Source organism: Eretmochelys imbricata, chromosome 3 (genome assembly GCF_965152235.1).
Source record: "Eretmochelys imbricata isolate rEreImb1 chromosome 3, rEreImb1.hap1, whole genome shotgun sequence".
Lineage (NCBI taxonomy): Eukaryota > Metazoa > Chordata > Testudines > Cheloniidae > Eretmochelys > Eretmochelys imbricata.
This window is the reverse complement of record NC_135574.1, coordinates 196,996,098-197,022,585: the sequence shown is the minus strand read 5'-3', so window position 1 is coordinate 197,022,585 and position 26,488 is coordinate 196,996,098. Positions and strand designations below refer to the sequence as shown.

The 26,488-nt window shown below is 43.1% G+C and overlaps 1 protein-coding gene across 1 annotated transcript; it reads right to left on the bottom strand.

Annotated features, from left to right (window-relative positions):
• Nucleotides 1-156: 156 nt before the first annotated feature.
• On the bottom strand, nt 157-13,097 carry TMEM17 (transmembrane protein 17). Its single transcript, XM_077812199.1, has 5 exons — nt 12,951-13,097; nt 10,602-10,705; nt 9,845-9,958; nt 7,529-7,816; nt 157-240 (listed from the first exon to the last, which is right to left on the bottom strand). Exons 1-5 carry the CDS (start codon nt 13,057-13,059, stop codon nt 157-159), a joined length of 699 nt encoding a protein of 232 aa, XP_077668325.1. The 5' UTR covers nt 13,060-13,097.
• Between the last annotated feature and the right edge of the window lie 13,391 nt (nt 13,098-26,488).

The following is a 26,488-nucleotide window of genomic DNA, read 5'->3' as shown; positions in this document are numbered from 1 at the left end:
TGCAATTACTTCCATGAGACAGGTTGGTGAACTCAGAGCTAAATGATGGCGGACCCGTCTTTCATGGTATTCCACAAAGATAAAGTCTCCCTACATCTACACCACAAATTTTTACCAGAGGTGGTCTCCCAGTTTCACATCAATCAAGCCATCCACTTACCAGTTTGGCTTCTGCCACATGCTTCCGAACAGGAACATGGACTCCATTCCCTCAATGTACGGTGAGCTCTGGCCTTCTACCTGCAGAGAATGAAACCAATCAGGAAGTCTCCTCGACTATTTGTTGCAGTAGCAGCGAGACTCTGGACAAGACATTTCCTCTCAGCGAATCACCAAAAGGATTTCCGGTTGCATTAAACTCTGCTACCAACTGTGAGCTCACTTACAGGGCTCACTCCACTTCACGCTTCAACCACAGCCTCCCTTCAAGATGTTCCGCTTGTAGACATATGTAGAGCAGCCACATGGTGTTCAGTACACACCTTTGCAGCACAGTACATCTTAGTGCAGGACTCTGCAGCAGATGCCTCCTTCAGCATGGCAGTTCACACGATCATTCCATCTTCATCCTCACACCCTCCTCCAACTTAGGTACTGCTTGTCAACCACCCTCAGTGGAATACAATAGGGACCTTCACTCAAAGAAGAGGTTACTTACCTGTAACTGGAGGTTCTTCAGACTGTGTGGTCCCTATTTGTATTCTACTTCCCACCCACCTTCCCCTCTACTGCAGATTGGTCAATTCATGGTAGAAAAGGAACTGAAGATACAGTCGGTCTGCCCTGCCCTTTATCACCTTGGACAGAAGCATGAGGCAAGCCAGGGCACATGCATGGACCCACAGACGCTACCTTTCAAAATCTCCGACTCTCGATGCATGGTGTGCATGTGTAACCCTCAGTGGAATACAGTAGGGACCACACCTCTTGAAGAACCTGCAGTTACAGGTAAGTAACCTTCTCTTATTACTTCCAATGGGGCAAGAACTGACTGTTTGCCAATTTCTGCAAATTTTGCTGCTACATTAAGGATTTAGAGATTAATATTAAATCTATTCTAGTCTAGTTGATGAGGGTATGAATACACGTGTAATCTCATTCCACTGGATATAATTCCCTCCAGAAATCTGAGAGATTGACTTGTTGGTATAGAAACATTAATGCTGCACCTGTTTCCTTCTTTTGTCTTTTTATCAGCTCTGTCCCAGTGAAGAATAGGTGTACAGCTGCAGTCTCCTTCAAGTATAATTTCCCCTTCCCCAAAGTGTTGGAATATTTTAAAGAAATTCTTTTCAAAAGTTTTTTTTTTTTTTTTTTTTTTGCTTTTGACTGGGAGCATATGACAAGCCCATTGTTATGAATAACCCAGCAGCTATGCTCCATCTTTAAATTGATCTTTAATCTGAAGAGGTATGTGTTCAGCAAATTTTATGCCCACTCCTCTTTTCTTTGGCTGAAGCAAAAAATGTCTACTGAAGCCAACTACTTTTCATGCCCAGAATTTGCCCCTGTGGAAAATTTAGTTTCTTGAAGTAAAATTATCTGAGAATGTGGGAGGCTGAGTTCTGGCTGGGTGTTTTTCCTTTTAATGACATTATTTAGAACTTTGACATTTAAAGCTGTTGCATTAAAGGGAAGAGCCATTGAGAATAACTACTTAGCTTATTGAAAATCTGAAAGTTGTGTGTGTGAGTCACTGGCTGTTTGATGGCATATGAATCCTTTAGTGTGGCACACGTCTCCCAGTTCTAATTCTATTGTATTCACCATTGCATGCCTGAATATGGCTTGGTTTCTTATACTGATTCAGCTCCACTTCCCTCCCTTCTACTATCTTACCCTTACTTTAAATCATAGAATAAAATACCAAAATAGCATATAAATCAGTCCCTGCACAACTGCTGACTGAAGGAGCAGAGTTAATGGTTTCTGAAAAGCCCCATACAACTGAAGATGATGGTTTCAGTCATGGAGCAGGAATCGGAGAATAGAGAGTGAAGTGAATCCAGAACAAAAACAGAAGAAAGCCTGGCAGGGTCTGGAGTGAGGGGATAAAAGGGATAGACATTGAGAGAGCACAACTGACAGAAATGAGGCACTGCTTAGAGAAATGTAAAAGACCAGAATGTGGGGAGTATATTACTTAATAGTGGGTGTGATACATGAAGGGGGGGAGTAGCTCCCTTTGATGGACACCCGGCCACCCAGTTAGCTGTAAAATCCCTCTTGGTATCTGTTCTCTGCTTGCTTTACCAGTAAAGAGTTAACAAGCCCACAGGTAAAAGAACAGGAGTGGGCACCTGATCAAAAGAGCCAGTGGGAAGGTAGAACTTTTTAAAATTGGGAAAGACACTTTCCCTTTGTCTGTTGCTCTCTGGGCTGAAGAAACAGGGCAGCAGGAATGCTGTGTAAAGTTAAGAGATATGAAAATAATCAGATATCTAGAACTACTTTTAACAACCCAACGGTGTAAATAGATCAGAATGTTTAGCTCGACGTGATCAGGTTTATTTCTGTTTATTTTTTAAGGCTTGTGGAACTCCTCTGTGCTAACCCCAGATGCTTTTCTTTGCTTGTAACCTTTAAGCTGAACCCCCAAGAAAGCTATTTTGGATGCTTAACTTTTGGAATTGCTCTTTTAAAATCTAGCAAAAGCCTAAGTTCTAAAAGTATTTTGTCCTTTTTGTTTTTAATAAAATTTACTTTTAAGAACAGGATTGGATTATTGGTGTCCTAAGAGGTTTGTGCATGTTGTTTGATTAGCTGGTAGCCACAGTTAATTTTCTGTGTTTCTTTCTCAGCTCTTCCCCAGAAGGGATGGGGAAAGGGCTTGAGCGTACCCCATATGGAGGAATTCCCAACTGCTCCTTCCTGGGTTAAAAGGGTTTTTTTTTGCATTTGGGTGGTGGCAGCGTTTACCAAGCCAAGGTCAGAGAGAAGCTGTAACCTTGGGAGTGTAATACAAGCCTGAAGTGGCCAGTATTAATTTTTTAGAATCCTTGCGGGACCTCACTTTCTGCATTCGGAGTGACAGAGTGGGGATTTAGCCTTGACAGTAGGTGATTTTGAAAGTGTGTCCACTCTTCCTCCATCCCACAATGTAGGTCGGCTCCTCAGACTGGGGTTAGCATTACAAATCGCAGAGCTCCCAGGGTGAAAGTTAGGGTTAGAAAAGGAAACGCTTGCAACGTTGGGGTTAGACCTGGGGATAGGATTCCAAAGAGTAGGACTGCTTGCTTAAGGGTTAGAGTTGGGATCGACGGGGCTCCCTGGCCTAGAGTTAGGCTAGAGGTCAGCAGGGCTCCCTGGCCTAGGGTAAGGGTTGAAAAGAGCAGTGCTCCGGCCTAGGGTTAGCATTGGGGTCAGTAGGTCTCCCTGAGCGAAGGCTAAGGTTTCAAAGGATAGGGCTCCCAGCCTAGGATTAGGGTCACAAAAGGTACAGCTTCCCGGCTTATGCGTGGCATTCAGCCCATAGGGATTCCAGGACTAGGGTTAGGTTGGGGTCATTAGGACTCCCTGACCTAGGGTAAGCATTGGGGTTTGTAGGGCTCCCTGACCTAGGGTTACGGTTGCAGTCTTGAGGGCTCCCTGCCTGGTATTACTAGGGCTCCCTGGCATAAAGTTAAGGTTACAAAAGTAAGGGCTTCTCGGCCTAGGGTTAACACTGGGGTCAGAAGGGCTCCCCAGCCCAGGGTTAGGGTAATGAGGGGTCGTGCTTACCTGGTTAGGGTTAAAAAGGGGAGGCTCATAGGTTATGGGCTTGATGATGAGTTTTGGTGGGCAGGAAGCACCCCTCTGCAGAACCCACTTAAGGAAAGTAAGGGAAGCATGAGGCAAGGCTGCCCTCACTTCATGGAGTATGAAACAGGGTGGATAGCCCCATGTGCTGGCTAATCTTGACAGCATCCACCCAACTACAATACCCACCTGCTGAAGTGAAGAAACAGATTTACAGAGCCAGAACAGTACCCAGAAGTTACCTATTACAGGACAGGCCCAACAAAGAAAATAACAGAACACCACTAGCCATCCCTTTCAGCCCCCAACTAAAACCTCTCCAACACATCATCAAGAATCTACAACCTATCCTGAAGGACGACCCATCACTCTCACAGATCTTAGGAGACAGGCCAGTCCTTGCTTACAGACAGCCCCCCAACCTAAAGCAAATACTCACCAGCAACCACACACCACACAACAAAAACACTAACCCAGGAACCTATCCTTGCAACAAAGCCTGTTGCCAACTGTCCACATATCTATTCAGGGGACACCATCATAGGGCCTAATCACATCAGCCACACTATCAGAGGCTCGTTCACCTGCACATCTACCAATGTGATATATGCCATCATGTGCCAGCAATGCCCCTCTGCTATGTACATTGGTCAAACTGGACAGTCTCTACATAAAAGAATAAAGAGACACAAATCAGACGTCAAGAATTATAACATTCAAAAACCAGTCGGAGAACACTTCAATCTCTTTGGTCACTCGATTACAGACCTAAAAGTTTCAATTCTTCAACAAAAAAAACTTCAAAAACAGACTCCAACGAGAGACTGCTGAATTGGAATTAATTTGCAAACTGGATACAATTAACTTAGGCTTGAATAAAGACTGGGAGTGGATGGGTCATTACACAAAGTAAAACTATTTCCCCGTGTTTATTTCCCCCCCTACTGTTCCTCACACGTTCTTGTCAACTGCTGGAAATGGCCGACCTTGATTATCACTACAAAAGGTTCTCCCCCCCGCCCCGCTCTCCTGCTGTAATAGCTCACCTTACCTGATCACTCTTGTTACAGTGTGTATGGTAACACCCATTGTTTCATGTTCTGTATGTATATAAATCTCCCCACTGTATTTTCCACTGAATGCATCCGATGAAGTGAGCTGTAGCTCATGAAAGCTTATGCTCAAATAAATTGGTTAGTCTCTAAGGTGCAACAAGTACTCCTTTTCTTTTTGCAGATACAGACTAACACGATTGCTACTCTGAAACCTGAAGAGAAACAATGGCCAAAGAGGCAGGGTGCCACAGAGCAACCTCTGTCCACAAGGGGGCACTCTAGAGGTACAAGCATCTTAATCCCTTTGATGTTCTCCAGCACTGAGGTCCTGTTCATTGAATTCTACACCTGGCCAGTTTATTCAAAATGTCATCATGCATCTTGGCATTTCAATTCTTGTTCCCAAAATTGTGGACTCTGTAAGACCTGAGTCAGAGATTCATCAGTACCTTGGTTGCAGCTGTCAGCACTCTGAAAATGTGTCATCCTTGGCACCATTATCACAAAACAGGAGCTCTCTACCAGACGTGGTTGAGGGCAGTTGCTGATACTGGCTGCTGTGGGCAAATGTGGGGAATGAGGGCCAGGCAGACCTGTATGCAGCAGGAGGTGACTTTCAGTCAGGAAGCAGGGAACAAGTAGATAGCAAGACAAGACTACAGGACAGGGGACCCTAAGAGAATTGTAGGGAAGGCACTGGAGGACTAGCAGCTCTCACTTGTTATCACAGCACTAACCTAATCAATACTATTGAGAGGTTGTATTGGGGGGCTAAGGAGGTAAGCTCACTCAAGGTCTGCTCTATATCCCCACTTGTACCAACCAATTTGTGTTACCATAACCACAAATAAGTTAGCGGGTTTTCTGTGTATGTGTAGAATAGAGTTAACAGAAACACTTGAGTTATACCTTGTGTTAACTCCTTAGTGAAGAGATAAACAAGAATTGATACTTCTGGTTCGCCTATTAGGGTCTCTTGTTCTGTTTTCTAGGCCTTATTTTAATTGCCTCTGAAAAGTTTCTCTTTGAGGTGACCTGGGCTCTGATCTCTAGCGGTTGATTTAAGCTCAGCTTTGTGCAGTAGTTACACAGTGGCAGGATGACAATTTGTGCTACTGCATACAGTTTAAAAGGTTTTTTATTTTAGAAAGGAATTCTCAGGACTATTGGGGAAAAAAAAGGATTTTTCAAATGGTATAACTTCTAAATGCAAAACTCATGGGCAGGGCCAGAGTTCCTATGCTTAAAACTCACCTGTGTCTCCCTTACAGACTCTGAATGAAGGACCCCAATCTTAATAATTCTTCAGATACTTCAGGTAACTTCCTGCTTACAAATTCCTTCCAATTTGTCATATTTCTGCAAAATAAGTCAAAGCCAGACCTGGTGCAAGTTGGGGCAACCGCTGCTGCAAGTACTTGCTTCCATCAGGTTTGAATTTTATTAATAGGTAACATTTAAATGAATATTTTGCAGAATCTAGTCACCCAACATCCCTCTCTCCTGCCCACCGAGGAAATCCAATTTTGATATGAGACAAGGCCACTATCCATTCCTCTGCACTGTAAGACTCTAATGGGCCTACAAAAATCCCATCCTTACCCATATAGCATCTTTCCTTCATAGTGCAATTAGATTCCCTATCCTCTTTACCCTTCTCCCTTTCATTAACCCTGTGTCCATGTACCAGCCCTGCCCTGCACCCATATGCAACTGCCTTTGCTCTGCTGATAGACAGAGGGATCCACAAGAAGAAATTAAATTAAATTAACTTTTGATCACCAAATATTGAGAAACAAACTTTTAGCCATTACCAGAATGGATAGTCCAGACATTAATACAGAGACCTTAAAATGAGACCAGGGTTATATACCTCGCTCTGACATAGATTTCCTGTATTCCCTTGAGCAGATCACATATCTAAATGTTTAAATGGCCTGTAATTTTGTGTGGCTCAATTATTGGGTGCTCCATTTTAGACAACTAGGCCCTAACTCTGAGGTGCTGGGTACCCAAAACTTCAGCTGAACCAAATGGTGTTTTCTTGAATTAATAGTTTCTCTGACTGGAGCTCCCAATAATGGAGTCATCCAAAGGTAAAGGTCACTTTTGAAACTTTGTCCTTGAAGCTTTTTAAGTTCTTGTAGCATGACCATCACTGTAGTTTCTGCATCCCTTTCTATGTCTGTTTCTGCATACTTCCTTATCTTACTGGGCTAGTGTGAGGCTAAACTCGTTTGTACAGTGTACTCAGATCTGTAGACAGAAGAGGCTATATAGTGTGAAATTTTATTAAAATGAATAAAATATGAATTTATTGTAAACAAAATATCCTTGTGCAAAATCATGAACAGTAAAAATCTTCTGTACACAATTTAAAAAAATTAAAGTTTGCATAATTATAAAACCTACCAACTCCACGCTGCAGGCATTTCATCCAATGAATAACTGTATACAAATGAAATCAACTGTATAACTGGCAGAGCCAATAATGCCAATGTGATGTTGCAGCAAAGTTCAGATCTCTCATCTTTAATGTTGGCTGTGGCAGAACAACTACTTTTAGGGTCTCTGACAAATAGGAAGGTTGAGAATGAGCCAAAGAAATGGGAACAATGGGACTATAGCAGCAAGAGACGTTCATCCTGAGGCTCTATCCTAGTAACCTGTCAGGCCCTGAGTGCAGACTCCCAATCAATATTTGATGGAGGAGCCTCCTCAAAATTTTGTCCTACCCGCCATGGAGCCTGCACCCTCTTCTTCTTCCAGGCTAGATAATCAGATCTGGGATGATCATCCAGCTGGTCAAATTCTTTAAGGCTGAAATGAACTGCTAGCTGGTTCACCATTCTTTTCAAGGCAAGAAAAGCCGCAATGACCTGGAAGGTGAGGAAGAGGGCAAAAATGATGTGGACTGCTCGCTCTAGTGGCTGGATCTTCAGACCGTCATTAAAGAGCAAGAAGAGGATTATGGGCAACTGCAGGAGGAGACTTAGGAGCCAAAAGCCAGCCAGTTCTGGGACCTACAACAGAAAGACATCACGTCTAATATCAACTGTTATTAAAGCATGGCAACTGAACAATGTAAGCAATGTGTACACAGTTGGAGTACATACCAAAAACATGTATCCTGTAAAAAATCCATTCTCCCTCTTCCCAAAGCCTGCGTATGCTATGGAATTGCTAAGAAATAGGCCTGGTTGAAAGTGTTTTGTCTAAACTATTTTTCAGTGAAAAATTGGGGTTTTTGACTAAACAAAATTATTTGCCAAAAACCATCTCCTTTCTGTGGAAAATGTCTATCTTTCATCAAAATAATAATGCCCCAAATGTGAAAATTTTAATTGATTATACCACTGCTGTGTCTCATGGGAATTGTAGTTGAATTGCCTCATGCACCCATTCTTATGGGCTTGGCTCCTAGCTGAACTTCATCTTCCATGATGCAATGTGGCTGTGCAACTCCCATGATGCACCAGCTCCCTTAAACAAGATTGGAGACAGTGATGTATCACATATGATACAGTCTAAGCACTGAGCAAAGCTGATCAAGAATAAGAGGAGCATGTGGTATGTGAACCAGAACTCCCCTGATGTGCTGTGGTAGCATTTCAGAATTGAAGTATTTCAGTTTAAAATTTTTGCTGAAAAGTCAACATTTTCAACAGGGGAAACCCCATTTTCCAGCCGGGGAAACCCCATTTTCCAGCCAGCTCTACTATGAAACAAAGAGATAACATAAATGTCTAGCCAACAACTACTCTGAAATCAGCTTACTATTTCGATTTTTCTTTCAACTAAATCCAGGGCTTCAGGGAGTTAAATTCACTGGATGATCATGGGCTTCCCTGGTGTTCCCATCACCTTCTAAAATCTCTGCAGAGAAGTCCTAGCCCTACTGCTGCACCTTGTGAGCCCAAAACATCCTGGTAACAGCAGAAGCAGAGTGAAATGTGGTCACTGGCCTCCCCACTGTTCCTGCCATAACTGCCAGCCAAGTGTGATCCTCTTTACTCCCCCACCCCATCCCAAAGTGACAGGGAAAAGTAGACACATGGTTGCATCTGTGGCAATGAAGTCTATAGGATGTTCAGCAGCTCAGGTGACGTGAAGTAGCAGAGTAAAGCTAGTGGGGATAGTTTGATTCTCATCAGTTTCCCTCTATCAGTATCATTAAGGTAGTGCTATAGACTGGAGCAGGAAGCATGGTCTTCCAAGGGCAAGGTACAAGGAGAATTAAATGATCAGAGCAATAAGTCAGGACAGAAGGAAACAATAAATAGAGAGGCAGAAAAAGAAGACTTGCACTGAAAGTTTAGTGTCAGTATGTATCAGTATGGAACAGAGCCTGGTGAGCCTGGTCCCTTGCTCCCTGGATCAGCCAGCTCTAGGAGCATCACATGCTACACTACTCTATCCTACAATACTTCTAAGCAGACCCACCATATGACGGAAGGCTTCCAGAGAGCTGCATGAAGCTGAAGAGGATGGTTTCAGTGACGTGAGGTCGCTGGAGCAGGAATCAAAGAAAAGAGAGAGGGAAAATGAGGTTGGTATCCCCAAAACAAAAAAACAAGAAAGGGGGAAGGAACTGAAATGAGGGAATGAAAGGGATAGACAGACACCGAAAGAGCATAACTGGCAGAAGAGAGGCTCAGACTGGAGAAATGCATAAAACCAGAACGAGGGAAGTAAATTATTTAATATGAAGGTGATTTTGAAGTTTGTGTGTGCTCCTCGTCCACCCCACAACATAGAGAGACTAAATTTAAGTCCTTTGTTTATTCCAGGAGGCTTACAAAGGCCAGGTCTGATTCTGTCCTTTTGTGAACTTCAGAAACAAAGGAGCCCCTGCTCACTTGTGCAAAGTGACCAGCTCCTTTAGTTCAACTGACAGAGCATTTACCTAGGGACATGGACCCTGGTTCAAGTCCAATTACTAAGTGCTCCTTTATAAGTGAATGTAATTGTGATGTGTCTTTAATTCAAAGCATCATACTCCGCCCCTTAGGGCTCCTGAACTGATGCTCAAGGAGGTCAACAGAACATACCTTCTCCTGCAGATTGCCCATGTATCCAAGATACAGTCGGATGGCCTCAATTAGAGAGACTAGGACGATTACTGTGACCAGGATGAACTTGTAGTAATCTGGCAAGACTGGGTACTAGAGAGAGGAAGAAAGTAGGAATTCCAGAGGGATGGAATGCACTATCATTATTTTATACGGCTCTACAGAAGCTTATGGTATTTGTGATCTGGAAATTCATGCAGCACTGTCAATGTTGCTGAAACCCAACAAGCCATAGCCCCTGATTTTTCAGTCAACCTCCAACCAAACCTGCCACTAATTCTGTCATGAACTCCTGTCCCTCCAACTACTCTGACATTTCTGCGGAGACACTGCACTCTATTAAGTATCACTTTCCATGTCTGGGTTGAAGGTAATGAGTAGAAGGGCCGAATATTAGGGCTTGTCTTCACTCCCGCGGAGCTCAAGGCTGCTGCAATTGATGCTGTGGGTATCGACTTAGTGAAGACCTGCTAAATCGACAGCAGAGTGCTCTCTAGTGGACTCCCCAAGAAGATTCAGGTAAGTTGACCGGAGAGCGTCTCCCATTGACGCAGCACAGTGAAGACACTGGGGTAAGTCGACCTAAGCTACGTTATTCACTTAGCTGGAGTAGCATAACTTAGGTCGACTTACCCCGGTAGTGAAGACAAACCCATAGTCTTGCAGACAGTGTGAGGAAATAAGATTCAGACAGGCACCACAGATGTTGGAGGGGATATGTTCCCTCAGGACTTACCTTCAGCTGGAGCATGACAACACTGCTCACCCACCAAAATGGGAAAAAATAAAGGTTGAAATAGAGGGACATCTGCAATGGCAAACTGGAGACTATTTCATTATCTAGAGAGAGAGAGAGAAATCCTCATCACCCAAGGTCTGTGCCAGACGTTCTCTTTCCTACATACAGCAGAAACAGCTGCTACTGAGGGAGGGATAGCTCAGTGGTTTGAGCATTGGCCTGCTAAACCCAGGGTTATGAGTTCAATCCTTGAGGGGGCCATTTAGGGATCTGGGACAAAAATAAGGGGACAGTACTTGGTCCTGCTGTGAAGGCAGGGGACTGGAATTGATGCTCTTTCAAGGTCCCCTCCAGCTCTATGAGATACCATATTTTAAAAGAAAACAAAACAACCTCTACTTTAAGACATAGCAACTTCAACCAACAGAATAATGGTTGGACTATGAGATCAATCAAGTTCAACGTTAAGTATAGTGTGTTAAAATGTGCAACAGAAGAATTCTGCTACATCACAACTGTATTCTAAAGAATCTACGTGTGAAAGTGTATGCAAACCTACACCAGTAAGGAAGGGGTTAAGCAGCTGTTCTGCTGCCACACTTGCAAAACATGAATGGGTGGAAGAGAAGCTCAAAAGGAGAGCAGGCCAGCTCAGGAGAGTAGACAGTGCAGTTGAACTGACCTGCACTCTGAGCTCCTGAGGCCTGACTTTAGCAATGTGGTAGTCTCATCAACAGGGTGTAGGCTTAAGTGAGCATATATATTTGATTATCCTCAAATTAAAACTGATCCCTAAAGATCAGAACTCAGGCATGCTGGTGGGGAATCTTGCATCACTTGGTCTCGACACAATACCTTTCTTCTGTATAGAAAATTCTAGACTCCAGCAATGTCAATCCACTGTGCTTTTATAAAAAGAGAACCACTAGTTTGGAATGTACATTAAAGAAAATGGAGTTCCAAATCAAACACTATGGAGAGAAGAAAATTAGCTGCTAAAACCCAGAAAAACAAAACTTTGACCCCTGCAATATTAAGTGGGAGGTGAAGTTCTACAGTATTTAGAATTTGCACATAGTTTCAAAAAAACTAGAGACACAAAAGTATAAAAAGCAAGTCCTTAAAAAATGAGATCAGGGAACAGTTTTGTTTCAACTGGCAAGTTTCCTTCTCCCATTATCCAATTTATTGATATCACATTAAATCTTGAATTAATGATCAATAAGCTGACTGTTGAAAGTTTCTCACATTACTCAAAGTGCAGCTCATAGAAGAATCAGCAATCACCACCATTTGTGGGGGTGGAAGGTCCTCTTTATGATTGCCTCACCTGTATTTCCTGTTAAGTGTCTCTGTTTCAGCAGGTCCAACTCAAATTTAAACACCTAAAATATCCCCTAAATTTGGTGCCAGTGGAAGCCTGATATATTTGATCTCTTTAAGTGCTTTGTGATATCTGGATGAAAAATGCTAGGTAGTAGTATCTGGCAAGTTACTTTGAGTGCCTGGCTAAATGTGAAGGGATCAGTGGTTGTCAGAACAGTAATATTTTCACAGAAAGGCACAGTATGTTTTGCCCTAAGCTGATGTCTAATGGTATCCCATAATGTACTCCAAGTTTCATAATTTTTGGTGCTTTTTGTAAAGCCCCAGCTTCTGGAGTCCTGTGATTGTGTGAGAATCTCAGCTTTCATTTTTAAGTTGTTTCTAGCCCCCATGGTTGCCAAGAAAAGTGGCCAAAACCCTATTAACTCAAAACCACAAGGCACAGAAAAACAACCACAAACCTAATACTTGTTAAATCTCATGATTTTGATGATGGCCTCCTGAGTTCAGGGGTGGGAGGCCTGACTGGTGATTTTTGAACACAAAAGTGGGGTTGGCACTACAGTCCGGCCCCCTAGCGAGGCTCTAGCCCCCAATAAGGCAGCCTCACGGCCAGGCTGCGCGGGGTACCTGAGCCAAGCGGTGGTGCGGGGACAGTGTGAGTAGCGGGGGGACTGAAGGCGGACACCCTGTATTCGGGCTGCTCTCACTACTTCTAGCCAGGGGGTGAACCGCGCCCCGCGGCAGCTGCTGCCACCCTTGGGGTGAGGGGAAGCTGTTGGCGCTAGGGGGTCATTCTTCCCCCCCCGACCCGGGGCCTTTGAACGCGGGGACACCGCGGAACCAGGCAGGGACGCGCCGTCGCATCAGCGCCCGGTGGAGCCCGGCGCTCCCCCGAGTCCCGCTGTAGCGAGGCTAGCGTCGCCATCTTCGTTCCTGGCGGCGACCCTCTCCCTCTCTCCCCTGTGAGGATGCCGCCGCCGCCATCTTTGTTGCGGGCAGGGCGGTGCGGTTCTTTACCCAGGCTGCCGCTGCTGCCTCGGCGCTCCGGGCCGGTGCGGTTGCTGTCGCTGAACACAGTCCGGCTGAAGGAGCCGAGCCGCCTTCTGACCGGATCCGGCAGCGCCATGCTGGCCGCGCGAGGCGCATCCAACCCGCTGCTATGGCAACCGGGGTGTGAGGTGGCGGGAGCCGACGAAGCAGGGAGGAACCACGCCCCCTCTCTGTTAATAAGCGACGTGAGCATGCGCAGTAGCAATTATCGAAGCCGGCCCGCTATCCTGCGCCTGCCTTCCCCATCCCCAGGGCACAGAGGCTGAGTGCTGCTCGTTAGGGAGTCACGTTCCTGCCCCACGCTCTGGCCGACTCGGGATTGCTGCCCCAAGGCAGTGCCTGGCTGGTGCCAGCCCCAGAGCAGAGCCCCAGGGCTGGGGGACAGGGCCGGATTAACACAGGGGCTTTAGGGGGGCTGCAGCCCAGGGGCTCAGCTATGGGGGCGCGGGGCACAAAAATAAATCCATAATTATGTACAATACAGTGGTCACCAACCTGTTGAGCCTCTGCCAGTCGATTGTGATCTCCAGGCCGCGAAAAGTCCAGCGGCGCAGCAGGGCTCAGGCAGGCTGCCTGCAAGCTGTGGCCCCACACCGCTCCTGGAAGGGGCCGGCTGTTGGCACGTGTCTGCAGCCCCTGGGGGGGGGGGCTCCTCATGCTGCCCCCACCCCCAGCACTGGCTCCGCAGCTCCCATTGGCTGCCCCCCGGTCAGACTCCCCTCCAGCACCAAAACTCCCTCGCAGACCATGCACCTCAACTCCCTGCCCCAGGTCAGCCTCCCCTCCTGCACCAAACGCCTTCCCAGAGCCTGTACCTGTCACCTTCTGCACCCCAACACTCTGCCCCAGCCTGGAGCCCCCACCTGCAGCCAAACTCCCTCCTAAGAAAGAAACTAATAAAACAGCTGTTCTAAGGTAAGAAGTAGGTTATTTTGAATTAACTTAACTATGTTCTACATGTTTTAAGACTGAAATGTAACCACAGAAAGGCTTTGTGTTAATTATAAGGAAAGTTTAGTATAACATTAATAGCCTTGATGCCATAATTGTGATAATTTTGTTTTAAATTTGGAAAAAGACTTGTATATAGGGGCCCCACAAAATCTAATGGCCCTGGGTCCACAGGAGAGTTAATCCAGCCCTGCTGGGGAGTGCTAGTGTGCTGGTGAGCCTGTTCATGTGGCTGCAGGGTGTGTCCGACCCACCACGGCCACCCCAAAGCCTAGCTTTTCTTGCAATGTCCTTCTGTCCCAGGAGCTGCTTTCAGGGCACCTGAGTCCTTCCAGTTTTCCATTTCCTAAAAATTTAAAAAAAAAATTTGTTTTCACTCCATGTTTGTTCGAGGAGTATCGCTATACTAAGCAGGAGTTCTGTGTTTATGGGAATAGTGCAGCGGAAGGAGCGTTTGGTGGCATGAATAACGAATGGTGGTTGGAATGGAGAGAAAAGCCAAGTGTTGACATCGTAGGAGCCATTCTTTGGCTTAGATTGAATGTTCGTGACATGTGTTCAGCGATTCATGGTGAATTCATTCACAGCTCGGAAATTTACTAGAAAATGCCCTCCACTCTGAGACACTTCCCTCTTGTGTGAGAAGCTGGCAGTAGTGACACCAGTACATATTTTTTAAACTACTTTTGAATGAGTATTTCATGACCCTTAAAAAAAGTTACTGCAAAAGTGTCCTGTTTTGTTTTTGTTTTTATTTTGGAAACATGGTCACCTTAATCCCACATACATGTGTCTACAGGACCTAGCAAGGAATAATAGTTTGCTAAGATTCACCAAAATAGTCAGGGCTCAGTCTTCCCAGAGGAGAGTGAGGAATCCTTAAATACAATTTATTTTTTCCCTTGACTGCAGCTGATGATAAGTGTATGACTTTTGGCAGGAGTATTGATAACACTTGTAGTTTTAGCCTAGCTGGTGTAACTGCAGAGTGTGTTCGTATAAATGTGAATCCCTTTTTTAAAATAATCCTATTAAACTCTTTCCCTTGATAATATTCTCTAGGAGTGAGTGCTACAGATTAATTATTTGTGACTGTACAGAATTTTTATATCCATTTTACATTTAATCCCCCCTCATTGCCCAGCAGTACAAACACACAGAAATTTTTTTACATGTAACCATAAACATAAGTTTAGTGCTAGTAAAAGGTATTGGCACCAGATTGCCTTCACAGAGTTTCCCTGCACAGTGGGAATAGATGTGGGCAGGACCTTATTCCTTGAATTGCTCAGAAGAGATGTAGAGGAGGAAGGGTGTGTGGGCAGCTTGGAGGAAGCTAGAGGTAACTGAGGAGTGAAGTTCAGAAGCGGGTGTGGTTCCTGGATGGGAATGAAAGTGGTTGGGAGTCGCTAGCAATTAATTAAAGCTGACCAGGTAGTTAAGTATTGCTGTGCCCATTTTATAGCTGAGGAAACACCATTAGGGTCTGACACTGTGAAACGTTGTGTGTACCTTCTCTTGAAACATAGGAGCTGAGAGAGGGTTCAGGTATGGGTCACGTGCAGGTATGAGAAGCAAGGTAAGCCAATCAATCTAAATGTTCCTCATAAAATATCAACTTGAAATTTTAAAAGACAAAATGATATAGCTCGTTTCTAGAATCCAGGGGTCCGGAATAAGACTCCCAATATCAGGCTCCAAAGACTAGACAAACCACCTATGAAAGCAAATATAAATAGTATGGAGTGGTTCTAGAGATAATTTTTACATCTGAGGAAACGTTATAAAAAGGAATGGGTCTCAGAACATTAGAGTAGGCTTTTGATTGAATTGCCCGAAACCTCATTTTATCGTTGTTACATTGGTCTTGGGATATTGCACCGGAAGTTTAAAATGCATTAAATTATTCTACTATTCTGAGGTAACCCTATGAAAGGAGCAGGTAGACATGAAGTAAAAGTATGGCAGTGAATTGATGATTAAGCCAGCTCTTCATGGAAGTTCTTCCCACAGTGTGAGTTGGTAGGTCAAGGTTCCACATTATCATTCACACCTTCTTGATTTTCCTATTGATTACTTTCTCAGAAGTGAAGGAGACATTTTTCCTTACAGGTTGCATGATGATGTGCTGCTCATTTGCCAATCACTCTGCACAGATACCCTGATCTCTCATTCTAGTTTTCTAATTTTATAGGCCTAATTCTGCATATCTGTCAAGTGTGAAGTCTCTAGTCACATGAGTATCTCCATTACAGTCAATGAGACTAGTCACATGATGAAGCACTCTTGACATAGGGAAGATTTGCAAAATTGGGCCCTTGGTTCCCAGAAATAGTGGGAGGTAGCACAGCTTAAACAATCAGTGAAGTGGTAAAACTGAGCAGCAAGTAGAGGAAAGGCCAGTGGAAGGCGGATACCAAAAGAAATGCATGGATTTGCTGTGTGCACTTGGTTTCCAAATTCAGGATGTGAATCTGTGATATTTGGCAGGACTGTGTGTTCAGCAGATGGCAAACATCCTACCTGCCCCAGTGGAAAAAAATTCACACCTTTGTTTAATATTTAATTTTTATGAACATGCATAAAATATTCCCCAAAGATAGAATATGGCTGTATTCCAGCTAATCCTATTTAATTGTCCTTTGGCTTATGTACCCATCTTTTGTGAATTTAATGAACAGGAGATTTCCTCTGATTTTATGTAGTGTGTTTTTAGTGAGCAGATTCTTCCATTTCAAGCAGAAGGGGAACTTACATTTTTAAAGAACAGAGCCTTGGAAGCAGCTGAACTGGTAATTTAGTGCTTTATATAAAAGTGGGCCATAAGGGAAGGAAGAACATTAAACTGCGCGTGACTGGAACTGTTCCAATATTTATACAGATGGTCATTGTAAGTGTTCAACTTTTATAGTAGGCCTGGATATTAATCTCTTTCTTTTTTTAATGGAAGGGAATTCCATTGCTGTATCTCTTCATGTCTGTCCACATATGAATGGAGGGACAAGTACCCAGGGACTCCAATTCTTTATGCTTTGAAATAAGCTACTGGAATGAGAAACTGTGTGGAAGAAATAAACTCTTAATTGCACAGCATATTAAATTACTGTTTTATTTCTCTCCACACATGCTAACTATAAATAAAACAAAAGTCTCTGACAATCTGCCTCTGAGCTTTAAATCAGAGGAATATTGCCACAATTGTCCAACTAAATTGGGAGACACTGGCTGTGCTCCCAGACTGATGCTCCTGGGGTGCTCTGGCAACAAAACTAAGCCATAAACACCAGATGCGGTATATCTAACAAAATTTAATATCAGCAGTTTCTACATTTGGCATTTCAGAAACACAGAATTCATTTAAATGGTGCCAGAGGTTTATCTTTCCATCTGAATCATTATAGCTGTACTACGAAATGCGTTGATTTGGGTCTTACTGACATTGTTTTCTTCTGGGTTCATAAAGTAGATCCCAGCCCTGAGTGTGAGGTCATAGCCATCGCTCTGTGTAGTATAAATCATTCACGTCTCAGCTTTTCCTTTAAAAAACTTGTACCTTTTTAAGATAAAAGACTATAAAACGGATATAGTGTTGGTCAGCACATACAAGCTTAGAGTACAAAGTCTGGCTCTTTTCCACTGTTAGGAGTAAAGAAGTGACAGGCTGAGAGTTTTAACAAATTACAAATACCACAAAGACTATAATATGCATGTTTGAAAAGATCATGTTGTTAGCTTGACAACCTCTGCCAGAGCAATTTTACAGCTGTGCTCCTGGCTTGCAGTACATTTACTTTTCTCTATCATTAACACTCTAGTGCCCAGTGGTCATTTAACACCCACAGGATTTTTTGGTCTGGAAAACAATTATTACTACTGATGAGGCCTGCTTGAAGACTCCTTTTTTCACCAGGTTTCAGAGTAACAGCCATTTTAGTCTGTATTCGCAAAAAGAAAAGGAGTACTTGTGGCACCTTAGAATAAATTGGTTAGTCTCTAAGGTGCCACAAGTACTCCTTTTCTTTTTTCACCAGTTATTTACACACACGCATGCTAAGTGTTAAATATATCTCTGTGATTGTAATCTTAAATCAGCATCAAGGAGGTGGCAGATAAGGCTGGATCTTGCTCTTGTTGAAGTCAACAGCACTGAAGAAGTTTAAAGGATGATGGATTTCACCATTTCAGTGTTCAGCTAAAATGACTGTAGCACATACTTTATTATTAATGATTTTTAGTTTTGTTAACTTTATTGGGAAACTGCTAAAACAGGCAACGACGTTCTTGTTGCAGCAACAGTGAAGGTTCTTATGGTTCAGGGAACTATTGTAAGCGTAAAAATTTTGAGCCAGAAACATATTTATACATAGAGCCTTTTACATTTACATCCATTGTAAGGCTCCTTTACATGTGTAAAGGGGCCTTTGTATAAATGAGAATCAGGCTCTTAATTTTTAAAATGTGGCTTTGGAACATCCATGAAAGGCTAACTTCTGCCATTATTGGCACACTGTGTATCTTAAATCTTGCTTCTCTCCCACAACATCTGTATTGGCATATGTATGTTTGTGTTAGATGGTCTTCAAAATGCATAGATAAATTCAGCCCTCATTTAGACCTATGCATCCTCACTATCACAGGATTCTATAGCTACTTATAACTAAGGCCAGAATCCAGGCGACGGTGTCTACTCAGATTTATTTTTTTCGGTTTGCCAGTGGATTTTCCCAGGTTGGACTAATTTGAACGTTAGTTCCAGAGCATCTTCTGTTTTTTCCAAGATGTTCAGTCCTTTTAGATTCTTGTTGAAAAGAAAGGGAGTACTTGTGGCACCTTAAAGACTTACAAATTTATTTGAGCATAAGCTTTCGTGAGCTACAGCTCACTTCATCGGATGCATTCAGTGGAAAATACAGTGGGGAGATTTATATACACAGAGAACATGAAACAATGGGTGTTACCATACACACTGTAATGAGACTGATCAGGTAAGGTGAGCTATTACCAGCAGGAGAGCGAGGGGGAAAAAACTTTTTTGTAGTGGTAATCAAGGTGGGCCATTTCCAGCAGTTGACAAGAACATCTGAGGAACAGTGGGGGGGGGAGGGGAATAAACATGGGGAAATAGTTTTACTTTGTGTAATGACCCATCCACTCCCAGTTTTTATTCAAGCCTTTGTTAATTGTATCCAGTTTGCAAATTAATTCCAATTCAGCAGTCTCTCGTTGGAGTCTGTTTTTAAAGTTTTTTTTTGTTGAAGAATTGAAACTTTTAGGTGTGTGATCGAGTGACCAAAGAGATTGAAGTGTTCTCCGACTGGTTTTTGAATGTTATAATTCTTGACGTCTGATTTGTGTCTCTTTATTCTTTTACGTAGAGACTGTCCAGTTTGGCCAATGTACATGGCAGAGGGGCATTGTTGGCACATAATGGCATATATCACATTGGTAGATGTGCAGGTGAACGAGCCTCTGATAGTGTGTGGCTGATGTGATTAGGCCCTATGATGGTGTCCCCTGGACACAGTTGGCAACGGGCTTTGTTGCAAGGATAGGTTCCTGGGTTAGTGGTTCTGTGTTGTGGTGTGTGTTTGCTGGTGAGTATTTGCTTCAGGTTGGGGGGCTGTCTGTAAGCAAGGACTGGCCTGTCTCCCAAGATCTGTGAGAGTGATGGGTCATCCTTCATAATAGGTTGTAGATCTTTGATGATTCGTTGGAGAGGTTTTAGTTGGGGGCTGAAGGTGATGGCTAGTGGCGTCATATGGCATCAAATATGACCTGCGAGGAAAGATTGAAATAATTCAGTTTGTTTAGTCTGGAGAAGAGAAAAGGCTATGGGAGGGACTTGGTACCAGTTTTCAATACATAAAAGGTTGTTACAAGGAGGAAGGAGAAAAATGGTTCTCTTTATCCTCTGAAGATAGGACAAGAAGCAATGAGCTTAAATTGCAACAATTTAGGTTGGCCATTAGGAAGAACTTCCCTGACAGTTAGGAAGTTAGGTGCTGGAATAAATTGCTTAGGGAAGTTGTGGACTCTCTGTCATTGGAGGTTTTTAAGAGTAGGTTAGACAATCACCTGTCAGAGATGGTCTAGATAATACTTAGTCCTGCCTTGAGTGCAGGGGACTAGACTAGAAGACCTCTCAAGGTCCCTTCCAGTCCTATGATCTACTCCAACTGGCACTAGTACGAGCTGCAGAATCTTTTTTAAAAAAAAAAAAAAAAGCCATAAATGTAATATCTTTATTATACTCTTTTCAACAAGGTTCAGAGAAGCAGCCGTGTTAGTCTGTATCCGCAAAAAGTAAAGGAGTACTCGTGGCACCTTAGAGACTAACAAATTTATTCGAGCATAAGCTTTCATGAGCATAAGCTTTCTAGACCTTTAATCATTTTTGTTGCTCTCCTTTGGACTTTCTTCAATTTGTCCACATCTGTCTTGAAATGTGGCGCCCAGAACTGGACACAATACTCCACTTGAGGCCTTATCAACGCAAAGTAGAGTGGAAGAATTACTTCTTGTGTCTTGCTTACAACACTCCTGCTAATACATCCCAGAATGATGTTTTCTTTTTTTGCAACAAAGTTACACTGTTGACTCATACTTAGCTTGTGATCCACTATGACCACCGATCCCTTTCCACAGTACTCCTTCCTAGACAGTCATTTCCCATTTTGTATGTCTGCAACTGATCGTTCCTTCCTAAGTGGAGTACTTTGGATTTGTCCTTATTGATATCATCCTATTAACTTCAGACCGTTTCTCCAGTTTATCCAGGTCATTTTCAATTTTAATCCTAACCCCTAAAGCACTTGCAGCTCCTCCCAGCTTGGTATCGGCTGCAAACTTTATAAGTGTACTCCCTCTGTCATTATCTTAAACATTGATGAAGATATTCAACAGAACCAGACCTAGGACTAGTCCCTACGGGACCCCACTTGATATGCCCTTCCAGCTTGACTGTGAACCACTGTTAACTACTCTCTGGAAATGGTTTTCCAACCAGTTATGCACCCACCTTATAATAGCTCCATCTAGGTTGTATTTCCCTAGTTTGTTTATGAGACGTTCATGTGAGACAGTATAATAAGCCTTACTAAAGTCAAGATACACCACATCTACTGCTTCCCCCCCATCCACATCCCCGCATTGTTACCCTGTCAAAGAAAGCTATTAGGTTGGTTCGTCACCATTTGTTCTTGACAAATCCATGCTGACTGTTACTTATCACTGTATTATTTTCTAGGTGTTTGCCAATTGATTACTTAATTATTAATGACAGGTTACAGAGTAGCAGTCGTGTTAGTCTGTATCCGTAAAAAGAAAAGGAGTACTTGTGGCACCTTAGAGACTAACAAATTTATTAGAGCATAAGCTTTCGTGAGCTACAGCTCACTTCATCGAATCTGATGAAGTGAGCTGTAGCTCATGAAAGCTTATGCTCTAATAAATTTGTTAGTCTCTAAGGTGCCACAAGTACTCCTTTTCTTCTTAATTATTAACTCCATTATCTTTCTGGGTACTAAAGTTAAGACGGCCTCTGCGGTGTGTATAGAAGGTATTAGAGTTACAGTTTTCTCAGAGCAAATCTTGTACTCCACCATGTCTTCCAGAGAAGTTTGCAGCTTCATCAAATGCACAAGTAGCCATCTGTTTGGGGTCCAATTTACAAGCATTTAGCCCTTCTAAGATGTGGGTTGTCACAGATACAGCTGATGTGTTTGCTATAACCTGAACATCTAGAAATGCATCTACTGGCCTGCCACTGACATCAAGGTAATATACACAATGACTTGACACCCACTTGCATCGGTGCATTCATTTATCAGCCATGAGTGCAAAATTTTTTAAGGTTGTGAGAGAGTTCTTCTCCTTTTCAACTGCTGAGTCTTTCACTGTTGCACCATGTGCTTCTAACCAATCAGTTGAGTTTCTTGCAGAAAGATAGTGAGCATTTGCGGTCTTATTCAGAACCAGTGTCCAACTCAGGGTTAACAAGTGACAATGCACTTAACATTAGCCTCCCATTTGTAGCATGTGGTATGTCTTGCTTAAATAGAAAGTATGATGCGACAGCCATGTTTGTTCACATAAACTGTGTTGTCTTCAGCATTCTTAATAGCCTCATAAAGTACTTCTAAAATTGGCTTTGACAGTGACTGGCTTATAAGGCTTTCTGCATGTGGGTGCAGTCCAGAGGTTTGGTCTTTTGCAGCCTTTCCACGTAGTTTGTCAGCATTGGCTTTGCTGATCGGTTTGGCAAACCAAGCTCCTCCACTTTTACCAATTGTAGCCTTGGGAAGCTTTCCTTCTTCATAAGCTTTTTTGCAAGAGGTGCACCAATAGCCATCTTTTGTAACTTCCATAAATGGGAAAAGTTTGACCTACTAATATCCTTTAGGTTGTGGAGACACTGTTTCTTTGGTAGGTAGTTGCATTTGTGCTTCGGGCTGTTCGGATGTAGATACACCACTTGAACCTTCAGATGACATGTTGGTATATTGTTGATATGTTCTTCATCTTGGTTGGTCTGACCATTGGGGGCAGGGGATGAGGGAGTTCAAGGGACTTTGTAGGGAAATCCCTGCTTCTGTCCAGGCTGTGAAACCACTTTGCAGCCCTAAATTGCAGTAGGGAGGGAGGAAAGTGGGAGGATCTGTATAGCAGCAGATCCTGTAGCCCCACCTGTGGCCTGCGCCAGGAATAGAGTAGAGAAGGAGCTATAGTGGATCTGAGCGTCACATCATGTTGGGATGCACATCTCCTGTATGACCCCAATAAATCTTGCCCCTTCCACAGCAAAACCACACCAATTTCATGATTGCAAGGAACAACACAGCATGATTCCCTCTGTGTAGGAAGAATCAAGAAGCTTTACTTGTGTTCTGCACAGCCACTTACGCAGAATGTTTCTTGGGAGCTGTACTTTGACAGTGCTAGGAGCGAGAGTGTTCTGTTTTATTACAGACTCCAAACACAAGGGTTAAATACACAACGTTTAAAAATCTCCCTCCAAACTGACATACTTCTGTGTGTGTGATTAAAACCACGCAAGGACCGGATGCAGAGCAGATTGTGCACCTGCAGCTAGTGGAGAAGGATCACTGCAAACCATGCGTTATGCGCACAAATGGCAAAAGGGTCAGGCCTAGGTCCTAAATAAATAATGCAGGAGAACAGTTGTAATCTGATTGCTTAAAGAAAACATATGGCAAAGAGGACTATTTTTTACTTAGGTAAGGAACTACTTATGGGGTTAGGCCAGCATTTTTTCAAACCTAAATCTATATTTAGGCATCTATGTAAATAGCTTGATTTTCAAAAATGCTGAGTACACAGAACACCCATGACTTCAGTGTTGAGCACCCTGAAAATCAGACCAGTTAGATGCTTACATTTGGATTTGGGTCCCTAAATTTAGGTTCTTAACCAAAAGCAAACTCTCTCCATGGTGTGAAGCTTTGTTTTTGTGAAATGAGTTGTCTTGTTTGCTGACTAGTCTGTACTGAGTGGGTTTTCTTTAACCATTCTTTATTCCTGCACCTATACTTCCTCTTTATGTTACAATAAAGATTTTTGAGAATGCCTGAAAATCCCGCAAGAGGCACTGTCTATGGCTGAGGCATGCCAGTAGAATGCTAGTTCAAAGCCTCTGATCTTAAACATAATTGGCTAAATTCTGCACTCAGCTACATCAATGCAAAGCCACTGGAAACCAAGGGAATTGCACCAGTGTAACCAGGATTTGGCTATTTGTTTTCGTTCTACAATCAATAAATTGGGATTTTCTTCTTCTTCTTTGTCTATGGAACCTTGTGTCCATACAAAGCGAACTTGGTCAAAGTTCCCATCAAGTGGTGAAGGAGCAAGACCTTAACAACTCATTAAGTTCCCAAAAGAGTATTAGTCCTGTCCAGTCTCTCTCATTTTAAAGGGTAAGTTATTTGGGTGATGGACTTACTACATATGTGTACAGTGTGTAGCACAATAATACCTAGCTCTTACATAGTGCTTTCCATCAGTAGATCTAAAAGCACATCACAACCATTAATGTATTTATCATCACCCCTGTGAGGTAGAGAAGGCTAATGTTCTCATTTTGAACATAAGAATGGCCATACTGGGTCAGCCCAAAGGTCCATCTAGCTCAGTGTCCTGTCTTCCAACAGTGGCCAATGCCAGGTGCCCTAGAGGGAATGAACAGAACAAATTATCATCAAGTGATCCATCCCCTGTCGCCCATTCCCAGCTTCTGGCAAACCGAGGCTAGGGACACCATCCTTGCCCATCCTGGCTAATAGACATTGATGGACCTATCCTCCATGAATATACCCTGTTATAGTCTTGGCCTTCACAACATCCTTTGGCAAAAAGCTCCACAGGTTGACTGTGTATTGTGTGAAAAAATACTTTTGCAGATGGGGAACTGAGGTTCACAGAGGCTAAGTGATTTATCCAAGGTCACACAGGAAATCTGTGGCAGAGCAGAAATTGAAGCCTGGTCTCCCAAGTCCTAGGCTACTCCTCTAACCACAAAACCATCCTTCCCTACTGTAAGGCCTTGCTCTCACCTGTGGCACTTGATGCTACTGTAACATGACTAGTAATTTTTAACTATACAACCTGCCATCTTCCAAGCTGTAAAAACCTCCACACACCTCTGAAGACCTTCCTGGTCTTGTACAACAAAAATCTGTAAACTACCAGAGTAGTCTGTGGGGAAAGTCAAGATAATGAGTGCTTTTGAACTGGGAACATGGAGTTTACAAACAAGTGATCATTTTCTAGCCGTAGTGAATTGGAGTCTGCACTCCACCTTGTTCTCACCTATGGATATGGAGGTAAGATTGAACACCTAACACAGAGTGCTGTGTGTTCTTGCTGTCCTCTGAAACTGTTTACTACAGGACTCTGAAAAGAAACCCTCTCCCACTCTGACTTCATCAACAGGATTTTGCCTGCTTTTGTGAACTATTGACTGCACAGCTGCAGATGTAGATTATAGCAGCATATTGGGTCATGAACATTAAGCTAGTTCAGGAACTCTTATTAGAAACACATTGAATTCTTGGACAATTCAACCCACATCACAATAAAACGCAGTTGTAAAGAGGGGTTTCTAAACCTCAGTTATTAGATCAAGAGACAAGTACCTGAGTACATTTAAATATATATAATATATCAAGGGGTGCTTAGTATGGCTCTTGACCTTTCATGCCTGAGCTATTGGGAAAGTTTGAAGGCTGTATTGAAGTAGCGCTATACATTGACTTTCTACTTTAATTTGAGTAAATTCACTTTGGGTCAGACTCACTCCATTCCACTGCTGTAACTCCACTGAAGCTGCAATGGAGTAATAGAGAACTTTTCAGGATATGTGTTAGGTACTCTCTTCATTTGGGCCAAATATATGCCACACAACCCTGATCATTAAGAAGCAATGAAAAGGGAGAGTAGAGATTAGCAATGTACTGGATTTGGTAGTTCTAATTTGCATTATAAAAAAATCATTGGCTAGCACCTCCTCTAGTGTAAATGGATCTCTCTCCATTGATTTTTGATGGAGCCAGGTAAATTTACACCAGATGAGGCTCTGACCCTACAGTGCTAAGACTGTCTCCTCTTCTAAGAAACAGACGCTTTAGTGGGCTGAAAGGGGAAAAAATTACAAGGGGATTAATACATTAGAAAAGTTTCAGTAAATTGCCCGTTCCAGTACCGAACAGCTTTCATTGATCATGCCTAAAGGTCTGTGTCATTTATTCTTTCCTTGAGTATTAAACATGGCAACCTACTGCAGTGTACTAGAATTCATGATTGATATTCCTGTCCTGTTAGGATAATTAGAAACTTGCCACTCTCTGATTAATGGAAGCCTTGAGAGACCTGAGTATGATTAACTTCATAAATACGTGTTATGAAATCATGGCCAGTGTTCTAGTAGTAATGTATTTTTCCCTAGAGGACAGAATGTGCTAACATAGGAATAGGAGAAAACACAGTGCCGTGCATAGAAAGGTACTCAGAAGTAGTAAAAGGAAAATCCTTTAAGGCTGGAGTCTAACTCAAAGAATTTCTTTAATGATCATTCCCTTTCAGAATTAGATCATGAGATTTTTCTCAAGTTTCTTGCTCTCGCTGTTCTAAATTTCATCACTTTCCTAAATGCGCACCACATTTGTACACAACACAGTGTACCCTCTCCCTCTGAGTCATGTTTTCTTTTACTGTATGCAGGTGAATTCACTTATATGAAGGCATCAAACTACTTGAGGAACACTAGATGTTTGCCTTTGCATAGTGAAATCCTTGAGTAGCTGCTGATGTGGTTCCTATACAGCCCCCTCGTAGCATTTTTGTAGTGAACGTGGCTGGTGGAAAGGGTGTAGCTGGAGTTTTCTTGCATCCTGCTGATCCTTGTCTGCTGGAACAGCTCCTGGGAGCCTCTGGCAGCTGGCACAAAGTAAAGTAGCCTTCAGGCTGCTCCAACTTGTATAAGGGACTGGGTCCAGCACCTGGCTTAGAGACACTTTTGCCTCCTCACCCAAGCTCAG